This window comes from Ambystoma mexicanum, chromosome 4q (assembly GCF_040938575.1).
Source record: "Ambystoma mexicanum isolate Mex_15411 chromosome 4q, UKY_AmexF1_1, whole genome shotgun sequence".
NCBI lineage: Eukaryota > Metazoa > Chordata > Amphibia > Caudata > Ambystomatidae > Ambystoma > Ambystoma mexicanum.
Genome location: NC_090928.1, coordinates 445,580,405 through 445,595,529, shown reverse-complemented (window position 1 = coordinate 445,595,529; position 15,125 = coordinate 445,580,405). Strand labels below are relative to the sequence as shown.

Genomic DNA, 15,125 nt, shown 5'->3' with positions numbered 1-15,125 from the left:
TACGTAGCATAACTCAAAGAGTGGGATCCTAATAGCACCTTCCTCATAAGGCCTACGTGGGGAAGCCTGTGCTATCCTGCTCCTGCTGTTCTGCCACAGGAAGCCCCTACATAGGGTGTCTAGGGTTGTAAAGAAAGCTTTAGGTAGGTATGTTGTGTGGAACATTTACGACGTAGTGCAGCAATCTGGGGAGGATCACCATTTTTAAAAATGCTGCTCTATCCATTAACGCGAGGGGTTGTTTGGTCCGAAAGCTTAATCAATTCTTAACTCCGTCTAGGGCGTTCATGGCATTGTGGTTATGTTCCAGCTCGGGGTTGTGATGAATCTGAACCCCCAGGTATCTGAACGTGTTCACGCTCCACTGGAGTGCCAGGGCCGGCAGTTTGTCTAGCTTTGTTTTAGAGAAGCCTGCTAATGGGAACAGAGATTATTTGTTTGCACTATTGTGATACCCGAAAGCTTTGCGAATTGCGCCAAAGCGTCCAATATCAGTTCTAAGTTATGATATGATATGATATTTTATTTATAGCGCACCCACACACAAGTGTTTCAAAGCGCAACGAGGCAGAAGTGGGACACGCGCGGACAAGACAACAATCTTACTAGACGCAGTGACCTTGAGATCGCGCAAGTGCAGTGGAGAGGGAGGGAGAAAAGTGCAGAGGGAACGGTTGGAGGAGAAGTGCAGGACATGTGATCATAACATAAGAAACAAGAAGTGCGGCAACAGGTGGCAGTGCAAGTTAAGTAGAATACGCCAAGTGATGGATAGTGCAGGAAGGGGGACAGTAGGGTTAGAGATGCAAAGAGAGAAGGCCAAATACATATCTAATGATGGGAGCCAGAACTCAGTTTGGCAATCCCTGTACATTGCACCAGATGAGCCCTTACAGTTTCTTCCACTCCAAATCCTTGATATTGCAAAGGATCTCTCTGCCATAGAGCAATGCCGGAATGACGTTTGCTCGATAATACTTCACTAAGGGAAGAAAAGAGTAACAGTAACAGGCATATTTAGAGTTTGCCCTTTTCATCTGCGCTATGTATACTCCACATTTCTGTTTTAGTTTGTCAAAGTGTGCGACCATGTATTATGTATATGATATATATGTATGATTATATATGGTGAATCCTAAGTATGTATATTGTCTATGACGCCCAATGCTTCCCCATTGATCTTCCAGTTGAAGTATGGTTTCTTCTTCTTGTGGGTACAGATCATGCCTTTAGATTTGTGGGTATTGATGGACAATTCATGATTCTTCATATAGGTTGCCAATGCGTCCAGCCTACTCTGACAAACTATAGGGGTTTGGTCTACTATGACCAGGTCATCAGCGGATGCCAGATAATGAACAGCCAATGCATCCATGTGCAGATGGAAAGCTCCAGCTTGTTTAAGATGATCCCCTAGGTCCGACACGTAAAGGTCGAAAGGTGCCAGGGCTAGCCTGCATCCTTGTTGGATCCCCTGTAGGTGTTAACAGGTTAACAGCATAAGAGCATTCCCATCCAGGGGAACTTTGACATTGGTGTCTGTGTGGATGGCAATTAAGGTTTCCAAGATTCTGGGGGCTTCCAGATTTTCATTTTGTTCCAGAGAATGTGCCTATTCACTTTGTCGAAGGCTGAGGAGAGATCCACGGAGGCCACATATCATGAGCTCTTCTCGATCCTCCTAATCTTCAACAGCAGTGAAAGCAAGAATTCCTTAAGCGGGGTACCCAGGCCCTGACGAAAGCCAGCTTTGATGTCATCCAATCTATCTACATCAATTGTTCATAAATTCTGGGCCCTGAGTATGACCGCAGAAAAGATTTTACTTCCTACATCCAAAAGGGATATCGGTCGTAATTGAGAGGTGACATCCTATCACTTGGTATCAAGAACAACGTTTTCCAAGAAACCGGGATTCACTTTGTTTTAAGCATATTCTGGAATAGCGTGAAGGGAATGTCAGCCCACGATTGACAATCCCCCTTGACTATGTATTTCAACAGTCCATCAGGGCCCGCTGCTCTAGAGGATTTAGCCTTAAGGATCTGTTGTTCGATGTCATCGATGCCCATATCCACCTCCCAGGGTACATTGTTAAATTGACACTCCACCCATTTGAGTGAAAAATGCATTTTTCACATTTCCACACATATTTGGCTGGTGGAAATTTGAAAAAGAAACATTCGTGCTCTCATGATACGAGAGAGTTTTTAATTAGGCAAATGAAAGCCTGCATGGGTTTAAACAGGCCGGTGGCAGCTTAGCGACAGGTGGGTTGCTGCTTGCCTGAGACCAGGTTCAGGGGAAGCATGGCAGGGCTGACGTATTTTGTATGCACATCCCAATCCCGCTCGGTGTCAGGGATGCTCGTGCACATCCCCTTGCCTGCCTATGTCCATACTCTGCAGGCATACAGGTTCACAAAAGACACTGGTTTGCACCCGCACAGTGTAGGTGAATTCCCCATCTGTCTATTTATTTTGCATTTTTAAAGCGCTCACACAGCCCGTGGGCATCGAGGCGCTGTTACAGGAATTGCTTTTCAGTTGCATAATTGTTTTTTTGTCTTAGTTGCTCTTAAATACCCAGAGGTTTCTAAGCGTGGAGGGGGAGAACCTGTGTTGCTTCGTGTCGTTTTGCTTCCAAGGCGAGCACGTTGCTGCTGAGCTACCCTCACGGGTATTTGCACTTTACCAACTATGTGTGAGGTAGACCAGTGTCAAAGGAGCCTTTGTGAATTACAAATCAAAAACGTGATGTGAACACTAGATATATTGATTTCTAATGTTTTTAATGAATCTTTACCAATATGTTGTAGTTTTGTATTGTGTGTTTAAAAGTATGGGCTTGCTTCAAATTTTTCCTGGGATTGGTAACTTACTGAATGCCCAAGAACACGACCCTATGAAAAGTGCTGGAAAATTAGGCCGTTTTGATAATAAAATACTGTATTTCTTTGCAGGCTCCTGATTCGGGAACACTAGGGCGTCCTACCAATTTGGTCACTGATGTTTATGTGAAACCCTCAAGCAGCAACCCACCTGTCTATAAGCAGAGAACAATCAGTATTAGTGAAAATGAACCTCCACGTCAAACCACAGCAGTAACTATTTTTCTTTGGCTTGTCAATTTTATTGTAACATATATTTTACGTCTGAAATATTCAAGTACCACTCAGAAATCGTAAAAAAAAATCTATTTAAAAGCCATACAGTTCTTTCATTAAGCACTGTGAATATGGCAGAACGGCTCTTTAATGAGGTGTGCGTGACACAACCAGTGTGAGGCCAAGAAGACAACGTAGGTATGGGGTTCATAAGACACATACAAGTTGAGGCAAGGTCCATAAAATGGGGTGTTCGGAAGTGTACAATCTGTGTGATGATATGTCTCAGAGTAGTGCAGATACATCCATGCATTGAGGGCTGAGGGCTGAATCCAGAGAGTGCAAATCAGAGAGAATAAAAGAGGAAAGCAACAGAAACCAGGGCCCAATTCATGCCTTATCTGATTCCGCGGCTACCGGTGCAAACAGTGTTTGTGTCAGGACATTTCAAGCTAAGATATTTTCGCTGTAGTCGGACCAGCTCAAGTGAGTCGCCCACCCCCAAGCCGCTGTTTCGGCTAGAGCCCACTTTTTCAGGTCATCCCACCAGTTTTCTATGCTGGGGCCCTTTGGGAATTTCCATGCCATGGCAATTCTGCATTTGGCTAGTATGTACGCCAGGTCCTTCATTTTGTGCATGTTCGTGTGGATTTGGGGCACGTAAAGCTGGGGACAGCAGGTTCATCTGCAGTCCTCTTCTGCTCATTCTAACTTCCACTTCTGGCCAGTATTTCTTTATGTTGGTGCATCCCCGAAACATGTGTAGCATACCAGCATCTGTAGCATTGCACCGGGGGCTGTGTTGTATAGATGCCCCTGGAAACTTTGACATTCTTAAAGGCGTCATGTTTGCTCTGTGTGTTACAAATAGTTGGATCAATTGTAGTCTTGCATTCCGGGATACTCTGGTTTCTCAGTTTCTCAGACCAGTGTGCATCTAGGAATGGAACACCGAGCTCCTCCTCCCATTTGCGCTTAACCACCAATTCAGTTGGGGGGTCCTATATTAGAAATAATTTGTATATCTTAGAGAGTGCATGTCCCCCTTCCGATATATACCATACAGGATGTCCGTTACTGAGTGCTTTTCTAGCATATCTCCACATGCGGACCATCCGCGTGTGATCTCATTTCTGATGGTGCAGTATAGCAAGTATTGGCCCTGATTTAAGCCTGTATTTTCTACCTGCTCCTGAAAGGACACGAAGGAGGTGTTGTGGAGTAGGTCTCCTATCGTGGCGACACAACACCCTTCCCGAAATGTGCATATTCCCAGGTGTGCCTGTGACCCAGCTAGGACTACCGATACTAAGGGGATCTGTACAGAAAATGTGTCAGCAAGCCCAATCAATGTCAGCGCCCTATCCCATAATTGGGTACCCAATGACACCAAATGTGAGTGTTGGCGAGCGCTGACCATTTTTTCCATACTACTTCTATTAAGAAGAAACATGGCACGGTGGGTTGAAGTAACTGTGCATCTGAGGTAGGCTTGTCCGCTAGCCCGTCCACTACAAATTGTAATTGCCTTGCTATGTAGCATAACTCAAAGAGTGGGATCCTAATACCACCTTCCTCATAAGGCCTACGTGGGGAAGCCTGTGCTATCCTGCTCCTGCTGTTCTGCCACAGGAAGCCCCTACATAGGGTGTCTAGGGTTGTAAAGAAAGCTTTGGGTAGGTATGTTGTGTGGAACATTTACGACGTAGTGCAGCAATCTGGGGAGGATCACCATTTTTAAAAATGCTGCTCTATCCATTAACGCGAGGGGTTGTTTGGTCCGAAAGCTTAATCAATTCTTAACCCCGTCTAGGGCGTTCATGGCATTGTGGTTATGTTCCAGCTCTGGGTTGTGATGAATCTGAACCCCCAGGTATCTGAACGTGTTCACGCTCCACTGGAGTGCCAGGGCCGGCAGTTTGTCTAGCTTTGTTTTAGACAAGCCTGCTAATGGGAACAGAGATTATTTGTTTGCACCGATTGTGATACCCGAAAGCTTTGCGAATTGCGCCAAAGCGTCCAATATCAGTTCTAAGTTATGATATGATATGATATTTTATTTATAGCGCACCCACACACAAGTGTTTCAAAGCGCAACGAGGCAGAAGTGGGACACGCGGGGACAAGACAACAATCTTACTAGACGCAGTGACCTTGAGATCGCGCAAGTGCAGTGGAGAGGGAGGGAGAAAAGTGCAGAGGGAACGGTTGGAGGAGAAGTGCAGGACATGTGATCATAACATAAGAAACAAGAAGTGCGGCAACAGGTGGCAGTGCAAGTTAAGTAGAATACGCCAAGTGATGGATAGTGCAGGAAGGGGGACAGTAGGGTTAGAGATGCAAAGAGAGAAGGCCAAATACATATCTAATGATGGGAGCCAGAACTCAGTTTGGCAATCCCTGTACATTGCACCAGATGAGCCCTTACAGTTTCTTCCACTCCAAATCCTTGATATTGCAAAGGATCTCTTTGCCATAGAGCAATGCCGGAATGACGTTTGCTCGATAATACTTCACTAAGGGAAGAAAAGAGTAACAGTAACAGGCATATTAGAGTTTGCCCTTTTCATCTGCGCTATGTATACTCCACAATTCTTTTTTAGTTTGTCAAAGTGTGCGACCATGTATTATGTATATGATATATATGTATGATTATATATGGTGAATCCTAAGTATGTATATTGTCTATGACGCCCAATGCTTCCCCATTGATCTTCCAGTTGAAGTATGGTTTCTTCTTCTTGTTGGTACAGATCATACCTTTAGATTTGTGGGTATTGATGGACAATTCATGATTCTTCATATAGGTTGCCAATGCGTCCAGCCTACTCTGACAAACTATAGGGGTTTGGTCTACTATGACCAGGTCATCAGCGGATGCCAGATAACGAACAGCCAATGCATCCATGTGCAGATGGAAAGCTCCAGCTTGTTTAAGATGATCCCCTAGGTCCGACATGTAAAGGTCGAAAGGTGCCAGGGCTAGCCTGCATCCTTGTCGGATCCCCTGTAGGTGTTAACAGGTTAACAGCATAAGAGCATTCCCATCCAGGGGACCTTTGACATTGGTGTCTGTGTGGATGGCAATTAAGGTTTCCAAGATTCTGAGGGCTTCCAGATTTTCATTTTGTTCCAGAGAATGTGCCTATTCACTTTTTCGAAGGCTGAGGAGAGATCCACGGAGGCCACATATCATGAGCTCTTCTCGATCCTCCTAATCTTCAACAGCAGTGAAAGCAAGAATTCCTTAAGCGGGGTACCCAGGCCCTGACGAAAGCCAGCTTTGATGTCATCCAATCTATCTACATCAATTGGGCATAAATTCTGGGCCCTGAGTATGACCGCAGAAAAGATTTTACTTCCTACATCCAAAAGGGATATCGGTCGTAATTGAGAGGTGACATCCTATCACTTGGTATCAAGAACAACGTTTTCCAAGAAACCGGGATTCACTTTGTTTTAAGCATATTCTGGAATAGCGTGAAAGGAATGTCAGCCCACAATTGACAATCCCCCTTGACTATGTATTTCAACAGTCCATCAGGGCCCGCTGCTCTAGACGATTTAGCCTTAAGGATCTGTTGTTCGATGTCATCGATGCCCATATCCACCTCCCAGGGTACATTGTTAAATTGACACTCCACCCATTTGTGTGAAAAATGCATTTTTCACATTTCCACACATATTTGGCCCGTGGAAATTTGAAAAAGAAACATTCGTGCTCTCATGATACGAGAGAGTTTTTAATTAGGCAAATGAAAGCCCGCATGGGTTTAAACAGGCCGGTGGCAGCTTAGAGACAGGTGGGTTGCTGCTTGCATGAGACCAGGTTCAGGGGAAGCATGGCAGGGCTGACGTATTTTGTATGCACATCCCAATCCCGCTCCGTGTCAGGGATGCTCGTGCACATTTGTCTGGCTTCCCCTTGCCTGCCTATGTCCATACTCTGCAGGCATACAGGTTCACAAAAGACACTGGTTTGCACCCGCACAGTGTAGGTGAATTCCCCATCTGTCTATTTATTTTGCATTTTTAAAGCGCTCACACAGCCCGTGGGCATCGAGGCGCTGTTACAGGAATTGCTTTTCAGTTGCATAATTGTTTTTTTGTCTTAGTTGCTCTTAAATACCCAGAGGTTTCTAAGCGTGGACGGGGAGAACCTGTGTTGCTTCGTGTCGTTTTGCTTCCAAGGCGAGCACGTTGCTGCTGAGCTACCCTCACGGGTATTTGCACTTTACCAACTATGTGTGAGGTAGACCAGTGTCAAAGGAGCCTTTGTGAATTACAAATCAAAAACGTGATGTGAACACTAGATATATTGATTTCTAATGTTTTTAATGAATCTTTACCAATATGTTGTAGTTTTGTATTGTGTGTTTAAAAGTATGGGCTTGCTTCAAATTTTCCCTGGGATTGGTAACTTACTGAATGCCCAAGAACACGACCCTATGAAAAGTGCTGGCAAATTAGGCCGTTTTGATAATAAAATACTGTATTTCTTTGCAGGCTCCTGATTCGGGAACACTAGGGCGTCCTACCAATTTGGTCACTGATGTTTATGTGAAACCCTCAAGCAGCAACCCACCTGTCTACAAGCAGAGACCAATCAGTATTGGTGAAAATGAACCTCCACGTCAAACCACAGCAGTAACTATTTTTCTTTGGCTTGTTAATTTTATTGTAACATATATTTTACGTCTGAAATATTCAAGTACCACTCAGAAATCGTAAAAATAAATCTATTTAAAAGCCATACAGTTCTTCCATTAAGCAATTAAGCACTGTGAATATGGCAGAACGGCTCTTTAATGAGGTGTGCGTGACACAACCAGTGTGAGGCCAAGAAGACAACGTAGGTATGAGGTTCATAAGACACATACAAGGTGAGGCAAGGTCCATAAAATGGGGTGTTCGGAAGTGTACAATCTGTGTGGTGATATGTCTCAGAGTAGTGCAGATACGTCCATGCATTGAGGGCTGAGGGCTGAATCCAGAGAGTGCAAATCAGAGAGAATAAAAGAGGAAAGCAACAGAAGCCAGGGCCCAATTCATTATAACGTTTCATTCACAGGTGTGGCCGGCGCACACTGCTAGTGGATGAAACACTTGCACTATGTGGGTGTGCAGATTCACAAACATGAATCTTCCCACGGAAATGCTTTGTGCACTTTTGTGAACCCTCCCACGCATAGAGTGAGTGCAGGGAATGTAGAGTGCCACTGACTAGGGTGCTCCCCATTCACTGCGGGATGCACTCTGATCTGCAGCTGGTCTGATACTCTTGCCAGGCAGCCTTGTATACCCAGGGACTGGTTAGGCACAGGTGAATGCCCAGTGATAAGGAGGGTTTAGGGCTCTCTCAGGCTCATATGCAAAATCTTGGATAAACAAACCCACTTGCTTCTGTGATTAAGTCAACAAGGAACTCCTCTTGTTTTTGCAACCTTTGAGCAACACGCAGCGTCCTCAACAAAACCATGGAGACGGGGCACTGTCAGGACAGGGAGGGTAACTGAATTCCCGCCAACAATTGGACCAAAGCCAGAATATATGTGAAGAAGGAAAGAGACTGTGATTGATTTGGAGGGAGTGGCAGAGACGCTTTTATGGGAGGGCAAAAAAGGGCACTTGCCCAGGGTCTCCACCTTGGAGGGGGCCCCACAAGGCTGCCTGATCTAAAGAAGTAAGATTCCATTGTTCACCAGACTTAAAGAGCATGTGTCAGGATATTTTATGGCATGCTGCAGAGGTTCGAAGCCCATTGCCTGTCTGTTTTGACAAGTCCATTCTGTCTTGGTCACTTCATCATGTAATGCCTTCTGTGTTCACTGTGGAATACATAGTATGTATGTTCCTAATGGCACAACTCTGTGGCATTCTTTCCTTCCTGTGGGAATTACGTTTATCATGTGCAATAGCTAAAGTTGAAATGCATATTGATAAATTGAATGCCACGATCATTTAGAAGTTAGCTCAGTGTGTCAAGCACTCGTTGCAGAGATGTGTGTTCATACGTAAGATTAGAATAGCACATTTCAGCAAATCTGGCTGAGCCTTTCCTATTTTTGAAGTTTATAAACCTGCCTGCATATGTACCTGGTTTTATAGCACAACAGGTGCTATTATCAGCAATGTACCTGCACCAGATAGGAGTTGCGATAAAAACTAACATCATATCTGTATGGTGAAGGTCTAGACATTGCTTTGTGCAGAGGGGGTGTTGTAAAACCTAGACAATCGCCTCCAACGATGAGCATAAACATTTAGTCAAAGAGGTGAATAAGTATCCAAATTAAAGAGTATGGAACTAAAGCGTCCATGCTTGTATCCTGGCTTTGTCAGCAGACGATACAGTGATCCTGGTCAAATCATCTAATATATTTTACATTACTGTGCTGTCTTATGTTAGGTTTCCATTCTTGCATGCAGTGACATTGTTTAGCCCATTACTTGATCTTTCTTCTTATGTAGCCATTTGACTGGAAGGGGTGGTAGTCAGAAGAGGGCAGATCAGATGTTGCAGGCCTCGGCCAAGCATATCTTAAGGTCTGCTCGTTTGACACAATAAACTGTTTGCTATTTTGTAAAAGTCAAAGGTTTTTATTCACGTTATAAATGACAATGTGACAGGCCATTGTTTTGGAAGTATTTAAAGCTTTAAGATACAAAAGAAAAATCCAGAATAAATGTGTTAAATCGCATCGATGAGAATGCTGGTACTTATATACTTCTCTTGATGATGGAGAGAATGAAGCTAGAATCATTCCCATTTGGCATAACACCCTTCTATAATATTTTGGTTTTATAAATGGTCATGTTTGGTAATGTGCTTTGTGTACTTTCCAAGTCAGTTTTATAAAATAAGATTGTTTTAGTTCATGATAAGAACTGGAAAAGAAAGTGCTCAAACGCAGAAATTGCAGAGTTGGCACAAATCCACTCCTTAACCAATGTGGGACCCTGAGCATCTCATTTAATCTTGTATTGCCTAACCTCTCAAAATTGCCAGTCCCTAAACCTTTCAAAATTGTCAGCCCTTCAGAGTGATTGCCTTCTCAGGGTATGATCTTCACAAAAGCCTCACTCATAGGTTCACTGGCAATAGTGTTGCGTCCACTATAATAGTGAGCATTGATCAATTGCACACCACAGCACTTTTCATTTGATCTCTAATGACAACACTATTTGAAAACCATATCCCAATTCTCATTTCAGTCTGTCTGGATACAGACCCATCCCTTGTAGCTTCTAATCTGAATCCACTGTCCATGCTATGGTATGTGTAGATTTATCCTTCCTTCCAATTGGTCTCCTCTATCCATGCTTGAGCCCTTTTGCATTCTGTGAGGCAGCTAATGTAAGCTCTCTGTCTATTCTGGGTTACATGTACCTTTTACATATGGTCCTGAATTAATAATACAGACTGCATACCTTCCTGGAGGCTATTGATAAAAAGTATCCTGTATCTATACTAGAACAGAAGTAACCTCTTCGTAGACTGCTAATGTTGGCCTTCAAATGCTACTTGTTTATCATTCTGATTAGAGCAAGAAAGAAGTGGCTAAGGGGACTTAAAAGGAGTAAACATGCTTATTTTGAATGCTGTAAGGCAGCATATCAACATATGGGTTGTGATCAGGATGAGGGGGTGTGGGCTGCAACCATATATTCTTGATCATTTAATTCCTTTGGTTTGGTGGAGGTAGGCCCAAAGATGCCTGTGCCCCAAAAGTGGTTAAGATGGAACTGGGGAGGTGTACCGAAATCGTATGACACCATTTCTATAGGAACTACAACTTTGGGACTTATAAACTGTAGTGCAAAGCAAGTGGGAGGGAGTCTCATGTTTCATTCCCACAGAGCACGGAAGCAGAAACCTTCAAGCCCATTCCTGAAAGAACACATTTGGTTTCAATTGATATTTGTTGCAGAAAAAGTCATTTTGAGAACCTTTTAGAAAAGACAGCATTGCCAGTCTAACAGGAGCTCAAGCAGAGGGGAGGTTAGGTTGGAGTTCTGCCTAATTTACTGTGCTGTTTGTTTTTACCCATACCTTTAAGGAATGGAATAAAACGTCTTGAACACCCATCAGTATTGGTGCTGTCCATTGATCCATGTTTATGGTGTGATAGATTCCACTGACATATTTGGCTTGAGGAGGATCATTGGCTGGCTCCTTCCGCCTTGCCCAGAGATTTGAATGCTCTGTAATCCGAGTGATCATTTTGGAATTTAGACTCCCTTCCACTGACCTCCTATACAGCTAGGGAACAGGTCCTTGGGAAAAGGGTAAATATACTTTGCTATAGCCTAGCTCTTCAGGGGCACAGTCACCAGGCTCGGAGAGAGGTCTTGGACAGGAAGGGGGAGTCTGCAACTTCCATGCACGCTATCTCAAAGTTCAGGAAGCACATGGCTTTGGCAGGAGGGTCCTGGTGGGCCCAATTTCTCGAATCACAGAATCTGCTCATTGCCGTGGGATGGGATGAAGGTCATGACTTTCTCACAATCGGCAGCAATTTGTGCCTTCAATGGAGTAGTGCATCAGGCTAGAGACTGGGGGCATCTCCTCTTTTATGGTTCCCTCTCATGTGCCACCTTGCATTCCATTGTTCAGAACTGGGACTTTACCTTAGTGCTGAAAGTGTTGAAGTCTTTCAATGTTGAGCCCTCGGACACTGCAAGCTTAAATTGGTCGCTGCCAAGGTTTCCATTTTGCTTACCATTGTTATTAATTTAGAGAATAGGTGAGTTTGGAGCCGTTCTCTCCTCCCCTCCTTATTTGAAATTTCAACTTGAGGCTATTTTTTTAAGACTGGATATGATATGATATTTTATTTATAGCGCGCCTATACACAAGTGTTTCAAGGCGCGACAAGGCATGGGAGGGGAATCAAGAGGGACAAGACCACGATCTTACTAGGCCCAGTGACATTGAGATTACACAAGTGCAGGGGAGATAAAAGGGGAGGAGTGCCAGGGGAAGGGGAGGAGAGGAGCAAGTGCAGGACATTGGATCAACAACGAAAAATAAGAAGTGCGGCCAGCTGGTGGCAGTGCAGGGGTTAAGTGCCGACAGCAAGTGTTAGATAGTGCAGGTAGGGGGCTGTAGGGTTGCAGATACAGCCCCAAGTGCAGGGTTGCCAGGCGGCAGTGCAGGTGTGCAACTGGGAGGGCAGGACCCAGAAGGGTCAGTCAGAGAGGAAAGAAGTTAGCCAGGCCAGAGCCTGATCAGTGATACCCAGATTATCACAGAGCCGGTTGAGCATGATGGCATGGTTGACTGTGTCAAAGGCAGAGGAGAAATCAAGTAGGATGAGGACAGAGGGGAGATTAAAATCAAGGTTAGAGAGCAGGTCCTCACAGATGTTCAGGAGAGAGGTTTCCATGCTTCTGGATGCTCTGAAGCCAGACTGATGGTCATGGAGACAACCAACAGATTCAGTGTGAAGATTAAGCTGGGAGATAGCCGATTTTCCAGGAGTTTGCACAGGAACGGAGTGATAGAGACTGGGCGATAGTTAGACGGAAGGGAGGGGTCGGCTGAGGGTTTCTCAAAAAGAGGGTGCTTCAGGGGGATGGGAAGGTTCCAGAAGTGAAAGAGTGATTGCAGAAGTCAGCCAAGGTTGGGGTGAGGCTCGGGTGAGGGTGTCAATGTGGGCCTTGATGGTTCTGGAAGAACAGGGAAGAACCTGTTTTGATGAGGTTTTCATAGATCAGACTTGTATAGAAATCACGTAGGGAGAGATGAGAGGAAAGGTGGAGAAGGGAGAGTGGTGGCCGCAGAGGGGCCAAAGGAGGCGGGAAACTAGAGGGAGAAGCAGGAGAAGCTGAGAGGATGGACAGGATGTCCTGGGTTTTTGAGATGAAGTGGGAAGCCAGGGCTGTACAGAGGGCCTGGCAAGGAACAGGAGAGGTAGAGACCGCTGCAGAATTGGCCAACTACTTACATATTTTAAACAGTTTGGCTGAGTTGTTAGATGCCGTAGAAAAGTGAGCTTGAACGTGTGCTCTCTTCTTAGTGAGTACAGAGAGACTGTTTTGGCTTTGGAGCACGCAGCAGGCCAGTTTGTCAGAGGATGTACAAGATGCCAGGCATTTCCTCTCAGCCACCCTGCACTTGCGTTTAAGGTTGACGAGATCTGAGTCATACCAGGAGTTGCACTTGGCTTTAGGCTTCATGCAGATCCTCTTGACAGGGGCAAGTGCATCAAGAGTACCAGAGTTAGCAGAGTGGAGCATGGAAAGGGCTGTGTCAGGGTATGAGTCAGCCAGAGGTGCAGGACGGGGAGAACAATAGGCAGTGAAAGCTGAGGTATGCCAGTCAGACAACGTTGTGTAAATAAGAAATTTTATTTACTTATATCTATCTGCCGCTCACACTCTAGTCTCCCTCTCTCTCCTGACTAACCCTCCCGAATGGATTCCCCTTCAAGTATAAACATTCCTACCCTCGCGGCAGGCAGGGACGTCGTAGGTAGAACACAAGCAGATGATGGAATACTACACCACCTCCCCCTTTTTAATATTGTTATTAAAAATGGTACAGAACAAAACAACAATGTGAAGATAGAAAACTACACCACCTCCCCTTTTTAAACAATCAATAGCAATGAGGTACTACAACAATATAACACCTGTCTATATAATGAAGACTAAAAATATAAAATGCATAGAAGATAAAAATATAAAATGCATAACAAATCATGCAACATTGAAACAGATTGCAGTTGGGGAAACAGGTTCACACAAATAAAATGTTTATATGCCTTTACTTCCCCATGACATAGTCTCTTGACCAGAACGGTAACCTCCTTTCTCTAGAGTTGCGCACAATTTCACAATCTATATGGCCGTCATGACTCTCAACAACACTTCTATTCCCATCAATTGTATCAATATTACTTCCCTGAATGAAACTGTCTTCCCCAGGATCATCCTCCTGACGATTTCTTCTCGGAACTTGGCTACCAGCTATGGTATCACAGTTCTCTCTTACATGTACATGCTCCTCCACATTTTGTGATCTAACGTTAGACTATACATTCAAATTCTCCTCACTACCACTCTGAAATCCTACATCATTTCTCAACCATTCACTAAATCCTTGATCCTGCCTGGGATAACTCCCCCTACCATGCCTCATCTCCCAATTCCATTTGCTCACTCTGTCAATATTCCATACTGATCCACCACTTACCCTTATTGCCTTACCGAGCACTTGCAAAACCTTAACTGGTCTGCTGTATTTGGAATCACCCTTCCTAACATTGTGCCCTAGTTTTATCCTTATCATATCACCTGGAGAAATTTCAATCCTGCGCTTGTATCCTATTGACATCTTATCCTTAAATTCATGGCGATTACAATTCCTTACTTCTTTATGTTCTGATGCCCTTTGGCAATTTACCCACTCTGGAGTGAGCAGAGTGTTGGGAGTTCTGCCCCTCATCATTTCAAAAGGAGACAACTCCAAACCTCTTTTGACTGACATTCTTAAGCTCCACAACCTTTCCATAAGTGCTTCATTCACAGACTTGTTCATTTTCACAAGGATCTAACCTGATCCGCAGACCAGCTTGATCTCTCCAGCCAATAATGTTAACTCCCTTTTCTGCAACGTAGATCTTCAACTCTGCTCGTCTGTCCTTAAATTCTACGATACCTGAAAACTAGCCAATCATCTTGATTTTCGACCCTTCAAATCCACCAGGGTTGTTTATATCTGGTTCATTTAGTTTGCTTTTAAGACTGCATGTCAATAAATTCTTCCAGGTTCTTTTTGTGATGATCGTCCATGGTGAACAACTGTCTACTTTTACTTTGAGTTTCCAATTGTCAATTATTATGACACAACTTGGGCATTTGAAGTCTCCCTCAGGTGGTTCACGGATGGTAAACACTCTTTCTTCATCCAAATCTTCATCTTCATCTTGGATGACAGATATTCTCTTTTTTCATCTGCATGTGACAGCGAAGTGTCCTTTGACTCCACAATTCCCACACTTTTGTCCTATTG

The 15,125-nt window shown here is 44.3% G+C and overlaps 1 protein-coding gene across 1 annotated transcript in view; it reads left to right on the top strand.

Annotated features, from left to right (window-relative positions):
• Positions 1–15,125, top strand: part of LOC138467255 (uncharacterized) — a 1,232,016-nt gene that overhangs the window by 351,934 nt on the left and 864,957 nt on the right. Inside the window, exons 10-11 of the mRNA XM_069607273.1 lie at positions 2,963–3,103; positions 7,613–7,753. Coding sequence (XP_069463374.1) covers positions 2,963–3,103; positions 7,613–7,753 — 282 coding nt within the window. The remainder of the gene's footprint in view (positions 1–2,962; positions 3,104–7,612; positions 7,754–15,125) is intronic.